The sequence below is a fragment of the Opisthocomus hoazin genome, chromosome 27, assembly GCF_030867145.1.
Source record: "Opisthocomus hoazin isolate bOpiHoa1 chromosome 27, bOpiHoa1.hap1, whole genome shotgun sequence".
NCBI classification, from domain to species: Eukaryota; Metazoa; Chordata; class Aves; order Opisthocomiformes; family Opisthocomidae; genus Opisthocomus; species Opisthocomus hoazin.
Window position 1 is genome coordinate 838,768 of NC_134440.1, and position 26,428 is coordinate 865,195.

Here is a 26,428-nt window from a genome sequence, read left to right on the forward strand (position 1 = left end):
GGGAGCGCGAGGGACGCTCGGCGCGGGGCTCTCCCGGCGCTCCCAGGCCCCAGGGCTCGGCTCTCCAGCCTGACTGCGGCTGCCGAACCCCCGGAGCGCCAGCAGCAGGGATGCCGGGGATGCCGGGGACGCCGGCTCCCCAGGCGCGGCCCCCCGGGCACCCTGCAGCCCCCCGGGCACCCTGCAGCCCCCGGCCAGGGCATCATCCCGCAGCCCCCCAGGCACCCCGCAGCCCCCGGCTGGGGCATCATCCCGCAGCCCTCCAGGCACCCCACACCCCCCCAGGCACCCCGCAGCCCCCCAGGCACCCTGCAGCCCCCCAGGCACCCTGCAGCCCCCCGGGCACCCCGCAGCCCCCCGGGCACCCCGCGGCCGGGGCACCCCGCAGCCTCTCGGCTCCTCGCTGAGCCCCCCCAGACTGCCCAGCCCTGGTGGGGTGCGGGCTCTCGGCGGGCGCTGCCGCCGCTCCGTGCCAGGCTCCGCGGCCCCGCTCCCAGGCACCGGGGCTGTTCCAAGAGAGGTCGCCGGAATATTTTAACACAATTTTTTTAAAAAGTCCTTTTCCCAAGCCTCGTACATGGAAACAGCAAAACAAATCCGGGTGCAATTCCATGAAAAGAAGCCTTGACCAAGAAATTCAGCCCAAACAGTGAAGTCACAAGCGGCTAAAGCCCCCGCTGCCCCCCGCTGCCCCCCGCCCTGCCCGAGCCCCCCAGGCGGGCTCGCGGGGGGAGCCGCTGCCCTTCCCCGGCCCGGCTGATCGCGCCGGAGCTGCCGGGCACGTGAGACGGTTCCAGGTCCCTGCTCCGGAGAACAGCGCCGAGCACGGCTTTTCGCTGCCCGCGCGGGCGTCGTGCGGGAGGCTGCTGCTTCGCATGCGGGCAGCAAGCCCAGCCCAGCCCAGTACAGCCCAGCCCAGTACAGCTCACCCCAGTACAGCCCAGCCCCTCCCAGCGCAGCCCAGCTCAGCCCAGCGTAGCCCAGCCCAGTACAGCTCAACCCAGTGCAGCCCAGCCCCTCCCAGTACAGCCCAGCCCACCCCCAGTGCAGCCCAGCTCACCCCAGTGCAGCCCAGCTCAACCCAGCGCAGCCCAGCTCACCCCCAGTGCAGCCCAGCTCAACCCAGTGCAGCCCAGCTCAACCCAGTGCAGCCCAGCTCAACCCAGTGCAGCCCAGCTCAACCCAGCACAGCCCAGCTCACCCCAGCACAGCCCAGCTCAACCCAGCACAGCCCAGCTCAACCCAGCGCAGCCCAGCTCAACCCAGCGCAGCCCAGCTCAACCCAGCGCAGCCCAGCTCAACCCAGCGCAGCCCAGCTCAACCCAGCGCAGCCCAGCTCAACCCAGTGCAGCCCAGCTCACCCCAGTGCAGCCCAGCTCACCCCAGTGCAGCCCAGCCCAGCTCAACCCAGCCCAGTTCAGCCCAGTTGAGCCCAGTCCATGCCCCACCGGAGCTGCGGGAGGTCACAGATCCAACTCCCTGGGAAACGGGGAGAGCCGGAGGAAGGGGCCCGGCCGCCCCCCGCCGCCCCGCTCCCCCCGGGCGGTCACTTCCCACCCCGCTCCCGGTTCGGTTCCTGCGCGTCTGCCCGGCGCGGAGCCCAGCGCCAGCTTCGTGTGTAACGACTTTTTCCTCCCCCTTCTTGGGAATTGGAAGGAAAGCGTTTTCTGTGGGTTTTCTTGCCTTCTTTCGAACAGCACCGGGTTGCTTTTCTTACCAAACAAAAACAACTATTTGCCTTAATTACTGCAAATCCTCCTATTTCCAGCCCCCAGCTACTCGAGGGGGGCGAGGCTGGCTGCAGGGAGGTATAATTCACACCCGTCTTCTTTAATTTTAATTGTATCAGCCTAGAAATTATGGAAAATATTTGCTACCGAAGGAAAAAACTTCCCACTTAGAAGGTGGAGAGCGGCAGCAGAACCGCCCGGGAGGAGCGGGCGCGGGGAGCCGGCCGCCTCCTCCCCAGGCCTGGCTGTGTTTTCGCTGCAGCAGGAAAAAAAGGGGCCCAGGCGCGTCCTGGCAGCTCCCCCAGCCCCAGCACAGCCCTGGCGCGGACGCAGGGCCCGAGCGCGGGGGGATCCCGGCTGGCAGTGGGGCCCGGCTGCACGGCACGGCACGGCATGGCACAGCACGGCGCGGCATGGCACGGCACAGCACGGCGCAGAATGGTACAGCGCAGCACGGCACAGCATGGCACGGCACGGCATGGCACAGCATGGTACAGCATGGCACGGCATAGCACAGCATGGCATGGCACGGCATGGCACAGTACAGCGCAGCATGGCATGGCACAGCACGGCGCAGCATGGTACAGCATGGCACGGCGCAGCATGGCATGGCACAGCACAGCATGGCATGGCACAGCATGGCAAGCACGGCGCAGCATGGCACGGCGCAGCATGGCATGGCATGGCACGGTGGCAGCAGGGTCGTGCCGATGCCCCCTCGGCGTCCGCCATCACCGACCACCAAACCTGCGAGGTCAGGGCGGGGGCGGGTGGGGGGCTGGGCAGCCCGGTTGCTGTTTAAGTAACGACACGTGAGAAATTAGGGGCGAATTTACAGCTGGTCCTGGGCAGGCGGCGCAGGGGACGGGGAGGACGCGGCAGGGGGTGACGAAACAACCCCATAAACCGGCCCAAAGCTCAGAAACCCCAAAGTGACGAAGAGCCACGAGCGCGTTACTGCTTGGGCCTCTCCGCTGCCCCGAGCCGTGCCCGTGCCAACGGCCGAGCTCCGGCCGCGGGCACCAGCGGGCGACGGCTGGCAGCGGGCGGGCGGCCGCGCGGAGAGGGCGACGGCTGCTGCGGCGAGCTGCCCGCGATGGCGGCTCCGTCTCCCGGGGCGGACGGAGCCGAGCGCCGCGACGCTGGGCTCTGCTGTGGCCCCGGGTTGGAGGGAGCTGGGTCGGCAATGCCAAAGCTCGCTGCCTGCTTCACCCCCGCCCGTCGGGCTGCCTGCGGTGGGGCAGCCTCCCTCGAGCCCCCCAGCCCAGGAGCGATCCCGACAGGCGGTGGGAGCCGCGCCGGAGCTGCTCCGGAGTGGGCGACGCTCGGCCGTGCCCGGAGACGCCCGTCCCGTCGGGTCGAGCTGCCCCGGTTGGGGCACAGGACGATGGCTCCGGGCACCTGGCCGCTCCCCAGGGTGGGCACGGGCTCAGCACGGAGGGGCCCAGCCCTCGGGGTCCCCCACGGCGAGGGACGGCCCCGCGTTCACGAGGCTGCCAGTGCAGTGCGGTGGGCAACCATCACCCCGCAGCACGTCCCGAGCCCCCCCAGCACCGCGGCCCCGTGGCACCCAGCCCACCACGCAGCCCCCGCTGCCGTCCCGGCGGGCAGAGCCGCCCCACGGGTGCCCGACTGCACTTCGGGAGCTGCTGAATATGGAAGGCGCAGGGGAAAAGCGTTTTCTGTTCGGCCTGAACCCACCCAAGTGGAATGGGGGGGGGGGCAGCCCGAAGAGTTAATCCACTTTGAATTGCAGCGTGGCCCCAGCCCAGCCGCCCGCGCCGGCGCTGACAGCTTGACGGAGACGGATTGGCAGCTCCCGAGGCGCAGCACCGCGGCCGAGCCACGGAGCCGTGCGAACGCCCGCAGGTTTCATCGCCGCGTTCTTCCACAGAGGAAAAACGAATTAAATAAATAAAGGTGAGAGGGGAGGGAGAGCAGGGAGCAGGACGGGGCCCCGGCGGGGGACACAGCTCCTAGGGTCCCCCCGTCACAGGGACCCCCGGGTGAGTCCCCAGGCTCTCCTTCCCCCCCCCCAAACCAGCACCCTGGGTTTGCAGGGCTGCCCCGTGCCGCCACGCTCCCACCACGCAGCCGGAGCCCGGCACGACGGCAGCCTCGTCCCCCGGCTCCCGGCCGAGCTGCCCTCCGGCGCGGTGCGAGGCCGTGGCGTCCCCCGCTCGCGGCAGCGTCGCTGCAGGGTCCCCACGTCCCCGCCGGGACCCCCGAGGAGCGGCTGCGCCGCGGGTGAATCACAAACCGGGGCGCAACGGGACCCGGCGCCGCAGAGCAACGCCCCGTGCCGGGCTGCACCCCGCTTCGTGCGGGTAACGCGGGCGAACGCCGCCCCGAGCAGGGCGTCAAACCCCGCGCATTGGCTGAAAAGGCATTTTCCGGGAAGAACCGCGCCGGGGAAGGCGAGGCCGGCTCTGCCCGCGCGGGGCTGCCTGCCTGTTGGCACCCGGGAATCACTGAGCTGCGACGGACGTCTCCGAGGGACGATAGGGCAGCGACCCTCATATTTTCTGTGGCGAGCGCTCCTGGAAGCTCCCTTTGTGCTGGAATGATCGGAATTCATTGCAGACCACCCCCCGCCGCGCGCCGGCTCCCAGGGGAGGACTCCGCCAGCGCTCGCCAAGCCTAACTGGGATGAGGTTATCTCCCGGCGCTGGAACCCAGACGTGCACACACCGGGGAAGGCCCCAGCGCACCCAGCCCCGCACCGGCGCCTTCCTCCTCACCCAGACACAACGGCACCCGCCCAGGCATCGCCTCCGGTCCCTTGGGATGGGGGACGAGCCCTCCGGATGAGGATCTGCTCCAGGATGGACGCAGGAGGGATTTACTGGGGGTGCCAGTCCCGGAGATGCTCAGCGTCGCTGTGCCTTTAGGGCAAACGTCACCCCCGTGGGCTGGCAGCCACCAAGCCCCCCTCGCCCCGCCATCGCCCAGCTCAGACAGCAGGGTGCAGGCTCTGCTGCAGGCACGTTCCCCGCAGTTTCGGTCCCGTCAGCCCCAGCGTGCTATCCCAGAGGTCCCATCAGCCCCAACGTGCTATCCCGGGGGTCCCATCAGCCCCGGTGTGCGCTCCCGGGGGTCCCATCAGCCCCAGCGTGCGCTCCCGGGGGTCCCATCAGCCCCCGGCGTGCGCTCCCGGGCTCGGTGCGAGATCACCGCTCACCGGAGGGCTGCGAGGGGTCGGCCCGGGCTTCCCCCGGGGCAGCGGTGGGCTGTAGCCGGGCGAACCGTCGCCCCGCCGTGCCGAGCCTTCAGGAGGTCAGCGCGGCTCTGCCCAGCCGCGGCACCTCCGGCACCGGCGACGCCGCTCCCAGGGCGATCCGCCAGCAGCAGCGCAGGCACGGCAACGCCCGGGCAGGGCTGCAAGTTCCCAAACCACTTCAAACTCCACCTCAGGTGTCTGCCAAAACCCGCGCTGCCCCGCGGTAGGAGCATCCTCACTCTCCCGACGAGGCTGCACCTTTCCCCTCGCTCTGCCCTGCAGCGGGGCTCGGCCGTCCGGCTCCGGAGCCATCGCTGCCGCCCGACGCCCACCGCGACCACGTCCGCAGAGCCCGGACGGGACCCCAGGCTCTCCCAGCACCCACCCTCGGTGCAGGCGACCCAGCTGCCTGGGCTGGGTCGAAGCGCTCCTGCGTTCGCAGCCATTTTCCCGTCTCCCCGCGGCGGCTGGGTTCCCTCTCCATCATGTCAAACAAATCCAGAGAAAAACATGTTTGACTGCATCAAAGTTCAAACCTCCACCTGCCTGTGTCCCCGAGCAGAGGCCCTTTAATGCTGCAAAGATGTAAACTCCCCCAGGTCTTCATTATGTCTTACAGGCCCGATATTATATCAGATTATGGAATCATTAAACAAAAAATTGTGCTCCTCGCTGTCCGGAGGGGCCTCTAGTTACCTTGTCTAAATATAACAGCATCATTTTTAACCAAGGAGCTGGTACTGTCCCTGGGGCCTTCATTATATTCATGGGCCTGGGCTGGAATCTCATCTCTCTCCCGCGCTGGAGAACCCCGTCCGCACCGGTGCCGAGGCCGAGGCGAGCGGTGCGGCCATGGGGCATCGCCGCGCCAGCCGGAGACCGGGCTCGGGAGGAGCCGGGCGGGCAGGCACGCCAGGGGCTGCCGAGACGGAACAAAAGACGAAGAGAAAGCAGATGAAGAGAGAAAAGCGACAGAGGGGGTTGAAATCAGAGCTAGGTAGGCGCCCAATTACTTTAATTGCGTGTAGGTGCCGTTTAGGGCTCAGCGATGCGTCGCACATCGGTGTTCGCCGCTCCGAGCAGAACCAATTATGTTCGAACATCGAGGGGCTGCGAGGCAGCGGATAAACAGGCAGGCGGGCGGCGGGATGCGCCGTGCGCGGGTCTGCGCCCGTCCGTCAGCGCCCAGCCAGGCATGGACCGCGGCGGGGGGGCAGGGGGCAGCTCCCCCCGCAGCAGCCGCGACGGGTTCGGGGCAGGGGACCCCCACGGCACCGCGCGCCCGCCGGCGGGAACGCCGCAGCCGGACGGGGAGAGGAAATAGATCTGTTTAGGAAAAAGCAGGGAAATAAATAAAGACGTGAAGATACAGTTTCTTGCGGGGTTTTGACACGAGTTGTCAGAGCTGGTGGTGCGTGTGCTCCTGTCTTTACAGTAAATAACTGTCAGCAATTAGCAGGAGCGGGTGCTGCGGCGGGGAGGCAGGCAGCTCCGGCACATCCCGCCCGGGAGCGGGGCCGAGCGGTGGCCCTGGGGCCATGTCCCCGGGACGGAGCTGCCTTCGGACGCGGCGTGCCCCGGGACGGAGCTGCCTTCGGACGCGGCGTGCCCCGGGACGGAGCTGCCTTCGGACGCGGCGTGCCCCGGGACGGAGCTGCCTTCGGACGCGGCGTGCCCCGGGACAGAGCTGCTGTGGCGGCTCCAGAGTCGCCGGGGCGGCTCGATGCCCCGGAGGGACGTGCCACCCGCCGCTGCGGACACCGGGTAGCGTGGCTGCCGCAGCCATGCCCGGGGCCACCACGGGCAGGGCCGTGGAGGTCCGTGCAGGGAGCTGTGCCCAGAGGCTGTGCCTCAAATACCCAGTTTTCAGGGAAGGTCATTGTCCCCCACTGCTCTCCCCAGCCCCGAGCGGGGACGACGCCGGCACACGGCAGCCAGAGCCGGGCTGTTCTGCCCTCACGCAGCTCCGAGCTGCTCCGGTGCGGGCGATCCCCTCCCACACGGGCACCGACATCGCCCGCGTCCTGAGCACAAGAGGCATCTCCAGAGGAGACCCCGGGCTGCACCGGGACGTCCCGCAGCCCAGCCAGCCGCCTGCACGCTGCCCACCGCATCGCTCTCCAAAAGCACCCGTCGGGTGCCGGCCGCACGCCCTCACACCCCGGGGCTCGAGCGACCAGACCCACGGTGAGCCGCACCGCACGCACAGCCCCGGGGCTCTGGTCTGGGGGGTCCAGCGGGACCAGACCCCCACGTTCTGCCCCACAGAGCCGGGGCGGCAGAGTAGGGACACGGCCCTGCTCCCGGCTCAGTCACTCCTCACCTTGGCATCTCCCTTCCCGCTCTGCGGGCCCAGGAAAGCTGTCGTGGGGTTTGCTGGGTCCCCTGAAAGTCCCCTCCGACCAGAGCCAGCTGGGGAAGGCGCTCGATGGGAGTTGGATAAAGACTTGTTTGGATACGGGCCCTTGCGTGGGGTATCCCTGGGAAACCCCCCCAGAGACAGATGGGTCAGTTCCCCACGGGGAGTTTTCAGCCGAGGCAGCGCCGAAGGGGGGTTCTGGGGGGCCGCACCGACTGACGTCCCCGTTTTACAGGTGGGAAGCCGAGGGCTGCAGCCCGTCCCTGCCAGCAGCCGGGGTCCTACCACACCTCAGGGGCAGAGCACGGAGTCACGCCCTGCGCCTCAGCCCCCCGCCCTCCCCACTGCAGACGTCTCCATCATCTTCCTCCTCTTCCTCCCATCCTGGCAATAACCGGCCCCGGCTCCAAGCCTGCGCCTTCCCCGCCGCAGCTCTCCCCTTCCCTCCTCCCTGTTTTGAACTCCCCTCCGCTAGGAAAAATGTAATAGCAGTTTAGCCTCCCAATCTGCAAGTTCTTTGACACCAATAACCTCTGCCTTTGTGCTTCCTGGCTCAGACAGAAACTCTCCCTTTCAGGCTGGCAGCAGCCCGCCGCGCCGCGCGCCGGCCTTGGGGGCCGTGTCGCCCGGCCTTGATAAACCCGACTTCAGAGGCTCATTAGAGCGCAGCCCCCGGAGCTGGGCCCCGGGGGAGCGGGGCGCGGGGGAGCCCCGACTCCCGTTCCTATGGCGACCGAGGATGCCGATGTCGCAGCCCGAGGCGGTACTTTTGGTACTTACAGATCAAACGGGCAGGGCAAGCGGTGCCGGGGAGCGATACACAGAGTGCAGGAAATTTAATGACTTGAATTAACAACCGGCGAGCCCGCGACTCCCCTCAGCGCCGGGCGGCAGGAGACCCAAACTTTGCCTTGTCGGGTTGAAACTTTCAGTCTCTCTCTTTCCCCCTGCCCTTGTCCTCTGCCTTGGTTTAGCGTCTGTTCGGGGAACCCACGCACGGCGGGGACAGTGAGCCGGGACGCAGAGCGCGGGCGGTGAGGCTCCCACCAGACGGGTGCCGGCCCCACCGCGCGCACCAGAGACCGAGACGGAGGTCAGAGAAGGCTGGCGACCCCCCCAGCGTCCCCTCCCAGGGCCCAAAGCAGAGCCAGGGCCCGTGCCGCGCTCCAGCAGCCCTGGGACCACCTTCCCCCCCTGCAACCTGCGCCCGGCTGCGGGACAGAGCCCGGCAAGGGCCGGAGGAGCAGCAGGAGCCGGCGGGGACCCTCAGCACCCAGATGCCTTCGCAGCAGCGAGGACTGGGCGTGTGCGGAGAGAGAAAGGGAGAAGATGACTTCTCCCTGGGTCTGTCTCTCCTCGCAGGCTCTTTTCTTCTCCTTTTCCATCGCCCTCCTTTCCCTCGTCTGCTCTTTCCGCTCTAGAGCATCCTGTGCGTTACCGGGGCATTAAGCAGCAGCATCTCCAGCTGTTTAGTGAAGCATTAAAGGGGCACGAAAACACTCACGTTGCTTCCGAGCGCTGAAAGCCCTGAAGCATCCTCGGGAAAAAAAGCAAGCCACCAATTCTGTAAAGTCAGACATCTTTCTGCGCACAGCAAACCCGCTCGCAGCGCCAGACAACAGCCATAGCTCAGCTCTCGCCAGCCTTCCCAGCCCGGCCGTCGGGTGCTTCGCGGCTCCGGAGCCGATCCCTCCCCGCTCCCGGCCGAGCGCTGGGCCAGGAGCAGCAGCAGCCGCCGTCTGCCACGACCCAGCCCCGCGCCAGCCTTCCCGGGAAGCGGCCTCCCTCCCCGGGCTCGCCCGAGACCCGGGATTCACACGGGTTTATCCAGGTTAAAATCAGCACAGCTCGAGCTGCGCCTCGCTCTCCGTCCCCACCGGCATCGACAGCAACCGCCAACCCCTTGGTCCCTCCATGCCCGGTTCCACCGACGCTTCGGCGTCTGATGAAGGGTGCAGAAGGACCCGGCTCGTGCGGGGCAGAGCACGGGTCCCCCTCCGTCCCGTCCCACGGGCCAGGCTCCGAACACAGCATCAGACCAGCGCAGGAGCTGGAAACCAGCCCGAAAAGCGGCCGGTGCCCGGCTGCCCCAGGGCCAGCGAGAGCGGCTGCCCCAGGTGAGCGGCGGAAGATTTTTTCCCCTCCTCATTTAACCTTCCAACCATGGTGAAACCAGAGCCTTTGCCTCCGCTGTCCTCCTTGTCCCAAGAACTCAGCCTGGGACCGATGCTCCTGGCTCCGAGGGTGAGGAAGCGGGGGGCGAGGAAGAGGGGGGCGAGGAAGTGGGGGGCGAGGAAGCGGGGGGTCTGGCTTCACGGGGCGAACTGACATGGCAGAACCAAGAGGACCTGGGTCTCCCACTGGTAACGTCCGTCCCCTCCCAAGAACCTCTGTCCGCTCCCAAGCTCTGAGACGGACCCTGGAGCCCTGCTCCCCCCCCCAGAGCGGGGTGCAGCCGGGGTGCTGGGGGCTGGGCTGTCCCCGCAGCCCCCGGCAGCCCCCGCATCGCGGTCCGGCCGTCACCCGGCCAGCTCTCCCGCGGAAGAGAAAGGCGGCGGGACGGGTGCTGGGCTTCCCCCGTGCCCGCTGCTCCGGGACCTGCGGCTCTGCTCTGGGCAGCCCCCCTTCCCCGCACAGAGGGGCTCTGGGCAGGGCTCCCCCCTCCTCTTCCAGCAATTGTTATGTTAAAATCCCCAGGACATGTTTCTGCAAAGAATTAAAAGAGGGTGAGGAAGAGATTGTTTTCGTCGGTGTCTCGCTAAGTCTCTGACCTTGAGCATGAACAGAAAACAAGAAAAAAGGGACTTTATGCTAATACAGCTCACTAAGCACAAGGGGGAAAAATAATAACGGCAAATGAAGATTATGAATGCAAATCAACTTAATAAAGAGACAGGGTCTGTGCAGGAGCCCTGTTTTGCTCTTGTACAGATGACTTGCGTCGTCTGGTTGCGCCGCACCCCGGGTCTAATCATTACAAATTGTATCAGGATGGGAAAAGAACAGAACAGGAAAGGTTTAATTCTGCAATTAGGGCATTGCTCGTCTCCCCCGCTCACGGCTGCTCTTTCCAAGAGGCCTCTCACGCCGGCCCCTCGCAAGCCGCTCAGAACTCGCCTCCCGCTGCTCCCTGTCGGCAAGCGGCCCGTGGCCACGCGGGGCCGGCCGCGGCGCAGCTGCCCCCCGGGCTGGGGACCCCGCTCCCGCGTTGGGGGGTGCAGACAAGGGGACATGGGGCTGCTCGGGGCTGCGTCTCCTCCACGGCCGAGGCTCCGGCAGGAGAAAGCCATCGCCCCGGCCGGGCCCGGGTGCTGCCGGACCACCCAGCTCCCCCGCCAGCCCCTTCGGCGAGGCTCAGCCTCACGCCCCTTTATTTTTTTCCTCCCCTTTTCCATTCTCTCCTCAGCCTTTCCAGCCCAGGCGGCCGCAGCGCGGCGTGGGGACCGGCGCTCGGCATCTGCGCGCAGAGCATCCAGCGTGACAAAGCGCTGCTCCTGGCAGGGATCTCGGGCGCTATCATAACACCGCCATGACGGCTCCATGGCAGCGACGGCCGTGACACAGAGCGCGGCCGCGCCAGCCCCGTCCGCGGTCAGATCGAGCGCGGCAGCGGGAGCCGCTGGCTGCTGGGAGCGGGAATTTGCTTACACGCAGGGCAGCTGCGATGGAAATGGCCGGGGCTGGTGCTCAGCGCGGCTGCGCCGGCCGAACCGCCTCCCTCGGCGCTCCACACGCGCCCTCGCCATGCGCGAGCCGCTCCCAGGCAAAGCTCTGCTTCACGGGCAGGAAAACCCCGAGCTCGGCTCCACAGGCACCGGGAAAGGTCACCGCCTCGCGGGGAGACGCCGAACCCCGCGTCCCCCGGCGCAGGAGCTGCCGCGGCGGCCGTCGCGCCCTCGCCTCCCCGGGCAGCGCGGTGTGCGGGGCACGGAGGGGGCTGCCTCGCCCGACGTCCCCGCGGTTTGCCCGTCTTGCACAAACGGAACACCAAGGTCAGCTCTGTTTAAACGAGCCTCGCACCGGCCCGGGCGATGCAGTCGGGCCCCAGTTCCACTGAAAAGCGCTGCCCCGCTCGCTGCGAACCCCGCCGAGCCCAGCGACACCCGGCTGAGCCAATTCCTGAACTGCCAGGGCTTCCGGCACCCCCCAGCACCCCAGCCCCCCGCCCCGCTGCCCCCCAGCTCCGCTGCCCCCCATCCTGCTCCCCCCGAGCCCCGCTGCCCCCAGCCCTGCTCCCCAGCCCCGCTGCCCCCCAGCTCCGCTGCCCCCCATCCTGCTCCCCCTCAGCCCCGCTCCCCCCCAGCCCTGCTGCCCCCCAGCCCCACTGCCCCCTGTCCTGCTCCCCCTCAGCCCCGCTGCCCCCCAGCCCCCCGCCCAGCTCCCCCCCAGCCCCGCTGCCCCCCAGCCCCCCGCCCTGCTCCCCCCCAGCCCCGCTGCCCCCCAGCCCCCCGCCCTGCTCCCCCCCAGCCCCACTGCCCCCCAGCCCCACTGCCCTGCTCCCCCCCAGCCCCGCTCCCCCCCAGCCCCGCTGCCCCCCAGCGTGTCCCCAGCCGGGACCACCCGGGCTGGCTCCCGCCCCGCGCTGTGTCCGGGCTGGCGCTGCCCTCGGGACACGCTTCGAAGCTTGGCCTGAGCAGGCCACAGGGTTTGTGTCTGAATGAGAGCGGACGCTGCAAACCCAGAGAGCAGGGAGCAGGGACCTCGCCGAGGTCTGGAAACCATTCCTCCCGCTCCGGGTCGGGCTCCTGCCCCGGCAGCACGACCACGGCTGGCGCTACCTCCATCCCCCCGACCCCCCCCCTCCCTCCCCTTCCCACCAACATCCACCGGAGAGTTTCGGCGGGGAGCGCAGCTCTTTAATCTCCAGCAAGCCTTTGACAACCTGTCTCGTCCTGGCTTTTAGCTGCATGAGAGCTGTTCGCTAATGGAGCATTAACCTTGGAGAGCTGCTGCAATTACTCCAACACTAATTCTGACAGTTTTTGGTGTATCTGTTTGTTCTTTTGACAGGCAAAAGGAATTTCTTTTTAAAAGCTGTTTGATACATTGGAGACCTTCTGTCCACATCTTTTTTCTGCTGGAGACGGGAAGGTGGGGGAGAAGGAGCAGGGGTAGGGACGCTACCTTCCCGCAGACGCCTCCGCGTAGGCACCAGCCGAGATGCTTCCCCCCTCCCACCCCTGCTTTAAGTCACAGAAGCGTTTGGTCTCTCCTGACCTCATTAGGGTAATTAGTAAACCTTTTGAAGCTGGGAGAACGGCTCTGAGCTGTGGGAAAGCGAGGAGAGCAAAGAGCCTCTAAAAGGAGCGCGTGCGGATGGAGAAAGGGGGAGAAAAACGTCTTCAGCTGCGCGGCAGCGACCTGCGGACAGGAGGGGAAGGGAGGTGGGCGAGGAGCAGCCGGCAGCTGCGCTCCCCGGGATCGCTCCTCAAATTGCTGCTTTTAAGAGATGGAAATCCGAGTCCTGGTTACCCCGTACGATGCTGCCGGCAGCCAAAGAGCAGGGAAGACAAATGGTGGCGGGGCAGACGCGGGCTGAGACCCGAGGATCTCGCTCCGGTGTTCTGATCTGCCAGCGCTTCCCTGGACGCCCTTTGGCACATCAGTCCTCGCTGTGCCTGAATCCTTCCTTCGTTTAAAAAAGGGTCCCCACACGTTACTGTCTACGTGGAAAAGACGCTTTGGAGGGAAAGGGCCATCTCCGGCTGCGTCTGCACGGTCCCAGCAGAACCGGGCTGCTGGCGGGGGCCTCGCGTGCTCCCGGGAACAGGTCCTCCCCCGGAGCGGTGCGTAGCGAACACCGCGGCCCAAAGTCTGAGCGGGCAACAGGGACGTTCCTGCCGGCTTCAGATGGAGGAAGAAAGTTATCTGGGTTCAAACACCACTTTCTGAACTGGCCTGAGCCACCAGCTCGTACCTGCACGCGCATGTGCGAGAGGAACGGGAACCTTCGTTAAGGACACGCAGGCCTCCCTTCCTCTAACGAACACAGAAACCTCCTCAGCGCGCTCACCCACGCCAGTCGAGAAGCCAAAACGATGACTGTGGAGAAGCTAAAGTTACAGCGCGGATAAAACCCTCCACTGCTGAAAGAAAAAAGCAGCATCTCGAGCCTTTGCTTTATATCACAAAGGGCAGAAACCTAACACGTCTCTGCCCTCTTTAGCAAGAGGGAGTCAGATGTGAGAGAAAAGCAGATTAAAATAACAGCGGCACAAAAAAGAGATCAGAATACGCCCTGGGAGCAGAGAATTGGAACCAACGCGTGGCCAGGCCCCGCTGTGCCTGCGGCCGCACACAACGCCCGCCGCACCGCCGGAGCTCTGCTCGTCTCCTCCGAGACCCCCGTCACACGGCGAGGCTCCCCAGCAGACCCCCTGTCGTCCCCCCCGAGCCTCCCCCCAGGGAGCTGCCGCCCGGGGATGTCCTCGGCTGGCCCCGGGGTTCCGGCTCCGACCCGCTGCGCAGCGAGGAGCAGGGTTTGGATGTGACGCACGCAAAGGCGGAAGGAGCAAACGACGACCGCGCAGCCTTCCCGGGGAGCGCGGGTGCTCCGGAGCGGGGCGACAGCAGCTGCGGGCAGGGGACGGCGGGGACAGCTTTGCGGAGAGCTCGAAGGCGTCGAGGCGGGCGGCCGGCTCCAAGGACCACGCTGGGCACTGGCAGGAACGCCCCGGGCTGAGTGCGAAGCTGCGTTCGCTGGAAGAGCCGCCCTCCGCCGGGACGTCCGCGGAGCAGCCCCGCTGCGAGGCAGTGCTGGGACAAAGCCACCCCACAGCCCTGCCCGGGGCTCGGGGTAAAGCAGCTCCGTGGGCCCCCCGCCCCGAAACCCCCACGGCTCGCTCACGGCGTTGGTGCCCATCGGGGTTTTCACTGCCAGCCGCCGTATTTCCACCCCCCCATCAGAGAGAGGGGAGCGTGCACCCAGCTCAGGGCGAACGACCAAACCGTTATTTGAAGTACGTGAGGGTTTTTTTTGTTCTTTAAAAGAGCGAGAGTAATTCGCCACCAGGCCACACCAGCGGCGCACCAGGGACGCAGCCCGCGCTCCGTCACCCCGCCGTCTCAGACGAAGGCTGGCGTCCCTTCCACGAGAACCCTTCCAGTCTCCCCGCACACACAAACGCACGAACCACCGGCGCTCTGCGGGAGGCCGAGCACAGCGAACGCCACGGTCTCCGCCAGCCGCAAAACCCGCGACTCCCAGCGCTCCCCGGGCCGGGCTCTTATTGACCGGCAGACGGGAGCGCTGCTCCGACTGCGGGGAGCAAGAGGATCCCCGCGCGCCGACAGCGACCGCCGCTGCGGGCTGCGCCCAGCTCCGGAAGCACGGCCAGCCCGGAAACACCCCGAAACCAGGAGAAGGTTCCGGCAGGCGAGGGGGTGCGGAGGCACCAGCGAGGCGAGCGTGCGCTCACACGCAGGGTCGGTGCCGGCTCAGCTCCGCTCGCCAGCGCTGGGAGCGACGACCCGAACCTCTCAGCCCCCGCAGCCGCCGGCCATCGGGTGACGTGCTCCAACACGTCGGCCCCCGTTTGCCTACATCCCACAAACTGATGTTAATTAAAACTGCTGGTAATTGGCTGCAAGCAGCTCTGCTTGGGCGCGGGGCTCTCCGAACCCTGCTGAAGCAAACAAGCTCCAGACAGAGCCGCCGCGATCCCACCGCCCGGGGAAGCGCTGCCACCGAAGCGGGCACGACGTCCCCGTTCTCCAGCAAGCTCAGCTCGTGGGCGCAGGGAGGTTCCTTCCTCCCATCAGGTGCCCTCGGACGTCGGCGGCAGCTGCCGCCGTGGATCGGGCAACGTAAAGCAGCAAACACCAAAGTGCAACATCCGAGTTGTTCAGCTCCAATTTAATTTTAGGGACATCTTCTCCCTTCCAGGCGTGCGGCCGCCCATCAGCATGCGCCGCAAGCGCAGCCTCCCCTTTAATGTTTACTCATCCTTAGATTGCAAAAATTGTTGTGTGAATTCCTTCTCCAATTAGCTCTGGTACTCGAAAAAAAATATTGTTCTGTTGCCAGTACAGTTATGATCATTTCTTTCCTTTATACTTCTATTCCCCAGCGTAACCTAAAAAGAAAACTCTTCTCCATTCTCCCCTGCAAAGCCCCCTTGAAAATTTTTTAAAACAAAAACAACCAACGTTTCTGAAGGAACGGCTCTCGCGGCTGAAGTGCCGCTTCCCTTCACCTTTCCGTCACATCAGGGGAAAAAACACAGATCAGAAGAAGGATTTAGACAAAAAGCCAGCTAAGTAAAGCTAATTTTTCATACAGAACCCAGCTAGTTGTGTGGAGGGGCTTTGTTGAGGGGAACAGCAGAGACATCAGAGGAGGCTCTGCGGCAGGGTTTCGCCTGCCTTCCTCGCCAAACAGCGCGACGCGCGCGCAGAGCCGCTCCCACACCCCGGAGCGCGGCAGGACAGAGCCTGCCATCTTGTCTGCAGCGTTCGGCGAGGAAGACGACCCCGGAGGTTGGCTGCAAAGAGCCCCGGGGCCGGAGCGATGCTGCCAGCGCCTTCGGGAACGCCGCAGCAGAGCCGCGCGCGCACGGAGGCCGCGCGCCCGAGGCACGGTCGCCCCGAATCCCTGGAGCCACTCGGCCAGCGCGCGAGCAATCAACGCAGCAAAACGCTTGCGCCATCGGACCGCGACCACCCTCTTCTCCTCGCTCATCCAGGGCTGCCTCTCGCTGCTGGGCACCGTGCCGGGCAGCCCCAGCCCCGGCGCTGGGTTCAAGCGCTGCTCGCAAGCCCGCTGTGACGCAGATTCCTCATTTCTCCCCATTTTACACAATCAAATTGCGGGTGGCCGGCGGGACGCAGGTGAACGGCGAGCAGCAGAACGCACCGCCTGGCCCAGAACGCCGCGTGGAAGGGGACCGAGAGCCCGGTGCCTGTAACGGGGTGCGCTGGGCGGTCCCTCACCCGGGGATGGGGACCTGCGCTCGCCGACAACGTCATCCGCCACAGCCGAGCGGCTTCGCGGTGCTGCAGGAACCGACTCCCGTGACGTAGAACTCCGAGACCCACAGACGAAACGTGCTTTACCCATAGCGAAATGCTCGGCTTCTCTCTCGTTCCCTCCCCAGGCGACCGGAGGAACTTGGGCCGTCCCTTCTCCCACACAGCGACGGGAAAACTTGCGGACTGCTGTCCACACACACCCCAAAACCCCCAAATTTCTATACGAACTCTCCTTAAAAACCAGGTCTGAGTGCAGGGAAAGCGCTGGTCTCCGCCAGCAGAGAGCCGAGAGGTGATTCCCGCCCGGAACCCGCCGCGGCCGTCACGCCGCACCCACGGAGCACGGCAGCGAGGTGCCTCGCCGCGGCAGCACGCCGGCGAGTGAAAGCAGAAGAGCTTACCAGCACCCGGCAAACGGCCGCAGGTCCCGTTTCAAGGAAGGCAATTTGCATCCAAAGCATCGAGAGCACTTGAGTTGAAATAAATTCAGAGCAGATCCACGCTGCCAGTGTGCGTCTGTGACTGGAACCCCAGCCAGCGCCAGCCCGAGCTTCTCCCCGGCCGGGACCTCAGCGAGAGCCTCTGCTCTGCAGAGGTGGCAGCTCCAGCTTGTGGGACAGAGCAGGGGCCAGGAAAAGGGTGTGGAGGGCAACACAGCTGCAGCTCACGCAGCAGGCACAGGCCACGGCCGTTAGTGCTAATTGGGGCTACCAGCCCCCTGAGCCTGAAAATGAGCGAGCGCTCGGCTTCCAGCCCCTCGCAGCTCCCGCATCGCGCACCGACACGACGCTCTCCCGCCCGTGCTGCTGCCGCGGCGGGCACTCTCCATCAGCTCGTTAAGCACTGCGGTTAATTTTGCGGGGCACGCTCCCCGGGGAAAGCCAGGTGCAGCCCGACGGGTGCTGCTGCGGCAGGGCTGGGTTTTCACGTGTCTGTGCAACGCCGTGCCGCGCTCACCGGGGGCACGCGGGCTGGGAAACGCGACTTCAAGGGGAAGGGAGCAGACTCTGGGCCAGGCTCGAGCCCTGCTGGGGTTCAGCCAAGCCTTGGCCCGGCCCGAGCCAACTCTGTGCTCTGCACAGACAAGCCTTTCCCTCCCTCGATTCAGCCGCACTAGGGTATCTTCAAACCATAAAAGCCTTTGCAAACAAGTGCTGACAGGGCCGGGTTCAACCCGCCGAGGCGAAGCCGGGGGCGAGAGCATCACCCGCAGCTGGGAGGAACCTTCTCCAGGCAAAGCACTTCCCCAAGAGCAGCCCCGAAACCCGCAGCTCCCCGCAGCGCTGCGCGGGCACGTCCACCTCCTCCCAGGCGGCTGCGGGGACGCTGTGCGGGGATGCTCTGCCCGGGATCCGTCTCCAGCCTCAGCGGGTGCCAGCCGTGCCCACCAGCCCCTTGTCTGGTCTGCGAGTGCCATCTACAGGGATCCCTGCCAGCTCCCGGCCTGCCCTCTCCGCGCACCGGGGTTAAACCACGGAGCGAGCGAGAGCCTCCGAGCGGGGCCACGCCGCAGGACGAGCGCGCAGCCTCCCGCACGCAGGACACGGCGCAGGGCGGCAGAGCGGGCACGGGGGACTCGGCGTCTCGTCTCTGCGGAGCCACCGACCCCCGCCACCGCAGCCGGCCCGGCCACCGACCCCCGCCACCGCAGCCTGCCCAGCCACCCTCCCTCGCGACACGGACGGGAGGCGGATGTCGGGACCGGGGAACGCCCTGGGTTTTGTTCAGGCTTTGATTCTGTGCGCTGCGGGGCCAGGACATCCCCAGCCGGGGGGGGGGGACAGCCCCTCCTCCCTGGCACCCCAGCAGGGTGGGATCACCCTCGCAGGGATTTTGCTTGGTCTTCTAGATGGCCTAGTTGGATCTAGATGGGCTAGATGACCCACAGAGGTCCCTTCCAACCCCTACCACTCTGTGATTCTGTCCTAGACCAGGGATTGACGTAAGAACAGGGAGAAAGGAAAGGGAGGAAAATTTAGAAAACTGAAGCCAACCCTGGGCCGATCAGTGCAGGCGAGCGCGAGGCAGCGAGGCGTGGCTGTGACACCCCGAAGGGCTGGCAGCGCGGGCAGGGAGCAAGGCAACGCTCAGCAGGGGCAGCTGAGCCCACAAGGGCCCCGTGCAGGCCCCGTCCCCGCGGCGCGGCAGCCAGCCGGCCCCGCCGAACAACCCCGAGCACCGGCGCCAAGCACGCTGCCACGGAGGAACGGGGTGAAACGGAATGCTTTATTTCATTTGCTTCACGATACAACGGAGGGGGGACGCTGTAAACGGGAGTAAAACAAATCAATCGATGCAGGACTGGTTGCTATTTAAAAATAAGTCAACAAATCAAGCAGGAGGGTGAAAGACGAGCTCCTGCACTTGCGAGCGCAGGCGACACGGTGCACTCCAGTGCTGCTTTATTGACTTCTTGGCCGTCGGCTCAGAGCACAGGGCCATCTCCCAGCACCTTCACTCCGCAGTCCCCGTCCCGCTCACGCGTACACACGAGACAGAGCAGACGCCCGCTGCTAACAACGGAGCGCGGACGCTCGTACTGCTCCCGGTCAATCCCCTCCACCCCAGCAGACGGCCCAGATCGGCCTCGCGGTCCCGTGCCAGCCGCAGAGGATTCCACACAGCCCTCCAAGCAGGTCAGGGAGGCCGTTATGTAAACTTTCACGATTAGGCTTTGGCTTCACCAACAGCGACGGCTCCAGGCGAACTCCGCAGCAGCCGCTCGTGACACACGCAGGCCGGCGACCACGCAGCGTCGTGGGGAGCTGCGCACTCCTCCTCACGCCGCGCCCCAGCTCTGACAGCCTCTCGGCAGAGATCGGCAGGAGCCCCACACAGGCTGGCGGTGAAGGGCAGCCGGAGCCCGGAGAGCCTCCCAGCAGCACCCTGACTCGCTCCGGAGAAAGAAAAGTGCAGCGGTGGCCGGTGAGGCATCGGCCAGCGCAGGGACAGACACACGCTGCTCTGAGCAGCGGCGCGGACTCGTGCCAGCACCGCCCGGCACGGCTGCAGCCGTGCAGCTCCCCGGCCGGAGCCGCCGCACACGCTCAGAGCGCAGGTGTGGCTGTTTGCATCCGTGTATTCCAATCTATCCCGAAAAACTACTTGGAGTTCTAACCGCTGGAGAGAGACCTACCAGGCTGCCAACACAGGGATCAAATACACACGAAGGAACGGAAACTGGAACAGACGTAACCACCGAACTGCTCCCTTCTGACGGAAACCTACCGCAAGGCTGCTACAGCCCCGGCTGTCGGCGGGATCTCCCCTCCCGCGGACGCCCTGGCCTCGCGCTGCCTGCCCCGCGTGCTCTGTGCCGTCGGTCGCTGAGGGGAAGCTGCTGCCAGAGCTCCCATTTATTCTCCAGGAGAAGCGGAGATCAGCAACAGCTGCGCCGAGCGACAGATCTGTCCTGGAAGGAGTCCCCGGTCTGTAATCAGCCCCTCTCCGAAAACGCCTTGAACACCGATTCAGAACGGAATGGAACGTCTTGGCCCGCACGGGGCAAACCCAGGCTGCCGGCTGCTTCCAAGGCACGCGGCGCGGTGCGGGGAAATGGGAACAGCCACACAGGGTCACCGACTGCAGCTCAGACCTGTCTCGAGCCAAAACAGGATCGGAACAACAGCGACAACAACGCTACGCCACAGCCCCACAATCGTGTTTTCATTCTCCACACGACGAAACGCGCCCCAGCCAGCAGAAGGACCCTGAAAGCACGCACGCGGTGCACAGACACTGGTCCACAGCTACACCTCCTAGGCCTTCGACTCCACTACCGTTTCCCTACACAGTACCAGGACAGGGACCTCGTTATGTGCTCTGGCTGTACCCTGCCACATCTCTCCCTCCTCAAATTCTAAATACCCATTACAGCAAAATCAAATTCTATCCAAATTATTTTCATGGCAGGACCTACAGCTTGAGGTCCCCTTTCTGATCAAAATCATTCAATTGTCAGCGTTAAAAAAATCATCCACTCCTGCAGGGCAAGGAAGCTTCAAAATCACGAACCACATCTGTCCAACGAAGAGCAGAGCCTAAAGAGTGATCAAGTTAATCACTCGGACACAGAAAGGCCAGCGAAGGTGTCGGTCACAGCGCCGAGCCAGCGCACGTCAGCGGACTGGAACACAGCCAGGCTCACCCGGCTTTGGCACGAGGCAAGAAACAACTTTGCAGAGGGAGCTGCAGAGGCAGAGCAAGCTGCCAGCATGTGGACAGAGCTGCCAGCCTGCGCAGGATCAAGGAAGATACGCTACCAGGAATCAAACGAACCAGCTCGCTGCTCACCCAAGGGGCAGCAACGGCCAGATGTAGCCATTGCTGCCATCCTCGCCGAGGAACGCAGCGAGCGCTTTCATCTCCGCATCAGCTAAACAAGCAGAAAGCACCTGAAAGAGGCATGAAAGGATACAAATGATACGAAATTAGGGCACATACAAGTGCTGTGTTCACATGACAGCGTTACTAAAAATATATATATGTTTAAAAATCTTTTGCCTGTGTGCAAGACAGAGCTGCCAGCACCTGGGGTGACGTTTCTCCAGGAAACCTCACCCGCTCTGCACCGAGATTCGCTGCCCCCGGCATGGGCGAGCACCAGGACCACACCAGCTGCCCCACGAGGGAGTCGGAGCAGCAGCGAGACCCCGAGCTCCCAGGTGGGTGACACGCAGCGAAACCACTTGCCCTTGCTGTTCGATAAGGGTATCCTTCTGCCCCGCTCTTTTTGTGAAGCGTCAGTTTTGTCCCCCTGTCTCCAGAGGATTCGCTAACCAACAGACAGGAGCCGCTCCTCCAAAGACGTTCACAATCTTCATCTTGCAGGTAAGGCCAAGCAGGGAGCTCCCCGGCCTGCAGGGCGGCTCCCCCAGGCTCCCCTAACGAAGGCACTACCAACTTCGGGTGGAAGGGGGACTTCAGCGTGCAGGTCTGCACCGCCCATAGTCTTCAAGGCAGGGCCTTCCCTTCAAGGCTTCAAGGCGCCACGAACTGGAGCACTTTGCAAGCAGTTTTCACCATTTTAGCAGCAGATCCACCCAACAATGACCTTCTAACACCTTCACATCTGGTCCTACACAATCAAAACCCAAATGTCAACACACGGCGTTGCACAGAGACATCCCAGATCGCTGGGCTGACAGTGGGACACGGCTTGAGTACCACCAGCAAACGGAGCGAAACTCCAGTACCCTTCACAAAGAGATTCTTTCGGAGCCAGGGCGGTCTCGGTCCAAGAATCACAGGGTTTGGGTCCTCTTTTTCCAGCCATCAGACACTCAGAGACAGGTCGCTCGTCGCACCAGCGGTTACGGTTCTCCGGCTCGAACCGCAGTGCTCTGGCTGTTCCTCAGGTGACCTCAGGCAGAGCCAGCGGCTCAAAACCCAGCAGCTTGGCAGATGTCACGGCTCCTCCGGTGAACACACCACCGGCGCTGGGCAGAACCGCCGCAGCACCCGCAGCCCCCCAGCCTACACCACTGACGGCTCTCCCGGAGCAACGCTCCCTCGGGCCGAGCGGCACCTTTCATCTGTAAACACGTCCTTGCTCTGTAAACCCGTGTCATGACCTGCATTGCCAAGCAGGACTCCTGCTAACCCGGCCACTACAAGAAAAGCAACGCACCGAACTCACTCCCAAACCTGTTCTCTGTCTGAGCTACCACGACAGCACCCACGCCCACCGCTAGTGGTAACAGACACCCAGAGCTCTCCCAGCTCCCACCAGACCAGAGCCGATGACAGAGCCGGCACGAAAGGAAGAGGACCAGCCTGCAGAAGGAATCCACTTGCCTGGTACTTCAGGCTGCCCGCCGCAGCCAGCAGAGAGGGATATGGCACCTGTAAAATGCCGCCGGGCCAGCAGGCACAGCTGCAGCGCTTGGGGCCAGCGCGGTTTCCAACGCCGAGCGCTCCTCCGGGAGCCGCGCTTCCCTCAGCGGCCAACAGCGCCCAGCGCAGCACCAGTGAGCTCGCAGCTCCACCTTTCCCCACAAATGTGCACGAAGAAAACAGGTTTGGTCCCCTTTCCCCTGCCCCAGCTATGGAAGCGTTTGTACTGTTAATTAATAGTCATTATAAGCAATTATAAAAAGTAAAACTTGAGGACTGGTAAGGCGATTCCACCGGACTTGCATCCCCTCGGTCAGTCTGTGCAGCTGGTGCCACCGGTCCCAAATCACCTGGAGAAAAAAAGACACCCAGCGTCAGAGCGAGCAGGTACAACGCGAGAGATCGCTGCCGGCCTCGCAACAGCCGGCGAGGCGAGAGGCCGGCCAGCCGCGCCGAGGGAACGCTCCTCCGCAGCGGTACGGCAACATCCGCCACAGGAACCACCCTCGCTGACCCCCGCCGTGGAAGCACGGCGCTGGGCAAGCGGGGACGGACGCCCCAGCGGGACCACGAGTTTTAGCTGCGACGGGACTTGGGTGCAATCCCTAAACTGAAAAAACCAGGAGTTGTTGTTTTCCTGCCTGACGCAGGGAGGCTCAGAGCGGGCGCAGGGCCCGGCTCCCCCTCCTACGGGCCTGCCAAACCCCAGGCTCAAAGCGGGGCTCCACACAAACCGGGGTACGTCCCAGCGCCAGTGCGCCTGGTCAGAAAAATAAAGCAAGGCGAGATCAAGTCTGCGTGCCAGCGCAGAGACCATAAGAAAATTTAATTTATGCAGATCTGGTCATAGGATCCATGCCCAAGCTCCCCTGTCTTTAGAGAAGGAGCCTCTCGGCCCCTCGCAAGGAAAGGAGGCACACGCAGCACGCCCGCTCACCGCCGCAGGTTCCTCGTTTCAAACACCGTGTCCTCGTCGCTGTCGAGCGAGGCCATCTCCACGTGCTCGTCGTAGCTCGACAGAAGGCCGTACTTCTTCCGCTGAGGCTTCTTCACCCTGGAATGAGTTCTGCGCTCGTTTCGGGGCCCCTCCGACCTAGGGCTGAGGGACAGGCGCAGGGTGAGCGCGCTGACACGCGACACGTCCGCACCCAGACCGGGCCTTCAGGAGCCAAAGGGCAAAACCAGCGGGACCGGGGGATGCTTTAGTGCTGCTAATTACCTTCGCTAATTAACAGTGGTGTGAGTTTACAGCAGCATTTCGCACAGGCTGCCGGAGGGATGCACAGGGAGCACAACTCCGGACTGGCAGGGGGGGTGGGGGGTCGTCTAAGGCAAACGGGGCACAACCCCAGGGCCCTGGGGGGGACCGGGGCAGGCGAGGGCACGGCCCCAGGCCCGGGGGGGGCAGGAGGGGGGACCAGGCAGGTGAGGGCACAGCCCCAGGCCCGGGGGGGGGCAGGAGGGGGGACTGGGGCAGGCGAGGGCACGGCCCCAGGCCCTGGGGGAGCAGGAGGGGGGACCGGGGCAGGCGGGGGCACGGCCCCAGGCCCGGGGGGGGGGCGGGAGAGGGACCGGGGCAGGCGGGGGCACGGCCCCAGGCCCGGGGGGGGGGCGGGAGAGGGACCGGGGCAGGCGGGGGCACGGCCCCAGGCCCGGGGGGGGGCGGGAGAGGGACCGGGGCAGGTGGGGGCACAGCCCCAGGCCCGGGCTGGGGGGGCCCCGGGGGGCCCCGGGCCGGCCCGCACTCACCGGAAGGCCCGCAGGAGGAAATAGAGCGCGGCCAGCAAGGAGAGGGCGCTGAGCACGTACACTGCCCGCCTCAGCACCGGCAGCCCCGAGCCCGGCAGCAGCCCCGAGCCCGGCGGTCGCCCCGCTGCCGACGGGCCCGGCCTCGTCGCGTTGCCCGGCTCCGTGGCGTTGAGCGGGGCGGCGGCGGTGGGCGCGGGGGAGGCGGCGCGGCCGAGGTGCAGGAGCAGCAGGAGCAGGCAGAGGGGCCGCGGCCGCAGCATGGCCGGGCCGGGCAGCGCGGAGCGGAGCGGCGGGGCGGGCGCAGGAAGGCGGCGGGACGGTGCCTCGCGGTGCAGGCACCGGCCGGGCCCGGCGGAGCCGCACCCGGGGTTCCGGGGCAGCGGCGTTCCGGGCCGCCCCGAACCGCCGCTGGGCCGCGGTTTTCCCCTCCGGGCTGCCATCCCTCCCGCCCCGCGGCCGCCATCCCCTCCTCAGGGCCGCCATTCCCCGCTCAGGGCCGCCGCTCCCCCTTCACAGCAAGAGGCCCTCCCTCAGGGCCGCCATTTTCCCCTCAGGGCCGCCATTCCCCCGCCGTGACGGCGCTCTCCCAGCCAGCGGTGAGCGCTGCTCCACACCCGAGCACTCCGAGCGTGTCTGACCCCCGGCTGGGTTCTCCCCAGGAGCTCCGTCCCCCGGCCAGGCCGCAGCACAGCTCCGCTGCCCGGGCCGGCTTCTCCCCCGAGGCAGGCCCCGAGCTGCCCGGGCACCCAGAAAAGGGGGTTCGGGGAAATGGGGCCTCCCCCCGGGCTGCAGCGGGCTCTGCATCCAGCCCCCGCAGCGAGCGGGGCCCTCGGCTCGTCCCAGCAACGTATCACGAAGGCAGCGCCGTCATTAGCAATGCCAGGGTAACAGCACCTCCAGCAAGGCCTCCATCTTGGCACCTATTAATTATTTCTGCCTGCATTTAAGCATCTATTTAGGAAGGTCTTTCAGATAACGCTTTGTATTTACAGTTTGAATTCATTCAAACATCACCCGACTGCATTTTTACCAGCAAAGGTTTCTCACTCTCTCCCACCCTTGTATTTAATATCATCCGCCATGAACATGCACAGCCCTCCCTGGGGAATTGCCAGCTACAGCCCCCAGAAGTGTGTCAGCTGGTTTCTTTTTTTAAACCCTGTTCACTTCGATAATTTGAGAAAGGTTAAAAAAAGAACAAGTAGTTTTCAGGCAGGAAGCTTGGTAACCATTCCCCCTCGGCAGGCACGAGTGCCCCCAGGGCTCTTCTGGGCTCCTCGCTGGGGGAAACGGCCCTGGCTCCTCACAGCGAGCCCTCGGGGCTGGTGAGCAAGCCCCCTGCTCGCTGCCTTGCCAAATTCTTTTGTGCCTGGGACTCCTCAGCAAGAAACACTGCTAAGGAGGAGCACAAGTTTTTAAAGCTGCCTTTACCCATTAATTTAGCTTGTTATTACCAGCTAAGCACCAGGCCTCCACCATGCTCTGGAAAGCCTGCTCTGCAGCAGAGCACGGGAGCAGCAGCGACGCCTCGGCAGGTTGGCAAAGCACCGCAGCCTTCCTCAGCGACCAGGCTCTGCAGCGTGGACTGGGGAGCACGCAGCCAGCCCTGCCCTTCAGCCACGCTGGAGCAGTCGTTACTGGGCACAGTACCCACGTCGGTTCTTCCAAGGCACTTGGGCTGCACGAGCAGACTGTTTTGTGTAATACACTGCTTTAAAAGACTGCCCTTCAAGTGCGGCACAGCATAACCAAAAGCCAGAGCAGTATCAGTTAAAGGAAGAAAAAAAGCAGGATAAAGCAATCTAGTGTGTTCTTTTAACGCAAAAAGGGTGGGCAGGAGTCACGGAGACCATCAGAAACCCTCTCGGTGCCTTCACAAACCACACCGCAGTCTCCTGCCCCATTCTGGTCAGAACTGCCAGGAATGCATCCCCCGGGCTCAGCCCCTCCGGCAGTGTCAATCCTCCCCGTTACTGAGCTGCCGCACTTGGAGGATCGAGGCGAGAACGAGAGCTCATTTTTCACCAGCATCGGGCACATGCATCAACCCTGTCCGAGCCAAGGCACACGGTCCCAGCGGGTCTCGGGACGGCAGCGCCCGTTTCAGAGCCCCACGCCAGCCGTCGGTCCGGGCAGCGGCACCCCACGTCATCAAAGCTGCTGGCACTCCACAGCACAGCGCAGCAGGACACAGGTGTGACAGATCAAAGGGGACAGCCTGGATGGCACAGACTTTTACCGTTTTAGTGCGTTGTGTCGCAGAACTGCGCAGGTTCTTACGATCCGTGGCGCACACAAGCTGGGGTCAAGGACCAGCTGGAGGAACTCAGACCAGCACTCACCTGACTTCGCTCCAGGCGAATGAGACAGGGGCTGGGTAGAACACTCTTAACTTTTATCCACATGTACAGAAGAGGAAGAAAAGGGCAGTTTGGCCAGTTCAACTTTTTGATGGTCCGTTTTAAAGATGGGACTTGAAAGTGGGCAGGAGAAAACCCCAATCCAACTGAGTTAGGGTCACAAAGTTTGATCCCTATGGTGTAACTCCAGCTAACACAAGGCTCA

General features: G+C 64.9%; 1 protein-coding gene across 3 annotated transcripts; it reads right to left on the reverse strand.

The window, feature by feature from the left end:
• Nucleotides 1-18,491: 18,491 nt before the first annotated feature.
• Nucleotides 18,492-24,134, reverse strand: FAM174C (family with sequence similarity 174 member C). 3 transcript variants are annotated; one of them, XM_075444375.1, is made up of 3 exons: nucleotides 23,864-24,134; nucleotides 23,052-23,168; nucleotides 18,492-22,464 (listed from the first exon to the last, which is right to left on the reverse strand). In XM_075444375.1, the coding sequence occupies exons 1-3, from the start codon at nucleotides 24,121-24,123 to the stop codon at nucleotides 22,461-22,463; spliced, it is 381 nt and encodes a 126-aa protein (XP_075300490.1). In that variant the 5' UTR covers nucleotides 24,124-24,134; the 3' UTR covers nucleotides 18,492-22,460. The 3 variants fall into 3 exon arrangements, with proteins under 3 accessions (XP_075300490.1, XP_075300488.1, XP_075300489.1); XM_075444373.1 differs by having other exon boundaries at nucleotides 23,052-23,213; XM_075444374.1 differs by lacking the exon at nucleotides 18,492-22,464 and having other exon boundaries at nucleotides 23,048-23,213.
• Between the last annotated feature and the right edge of the window lie 2,294 nt (nucleotides 24,135-26,428).

Bases quoted from the DNA above. Each gene is read 5' to 3' on its own strand.
- FAM174C (XM_075444373.1), bottom strand. From the start codon at position 24,123: ATGCTGCGGCCGCGGCCCCTCTGCCTGCTCCTGCTGCTCCTGCACCTC. The intron at 23,214-23,863 runs GTGAGTGCGGGC...CCTGTCCCTCAG, and splicing joins TTCCTCCTGCGGGCCTTCCG to CCCTAGGTCGGAGGGGCCCC.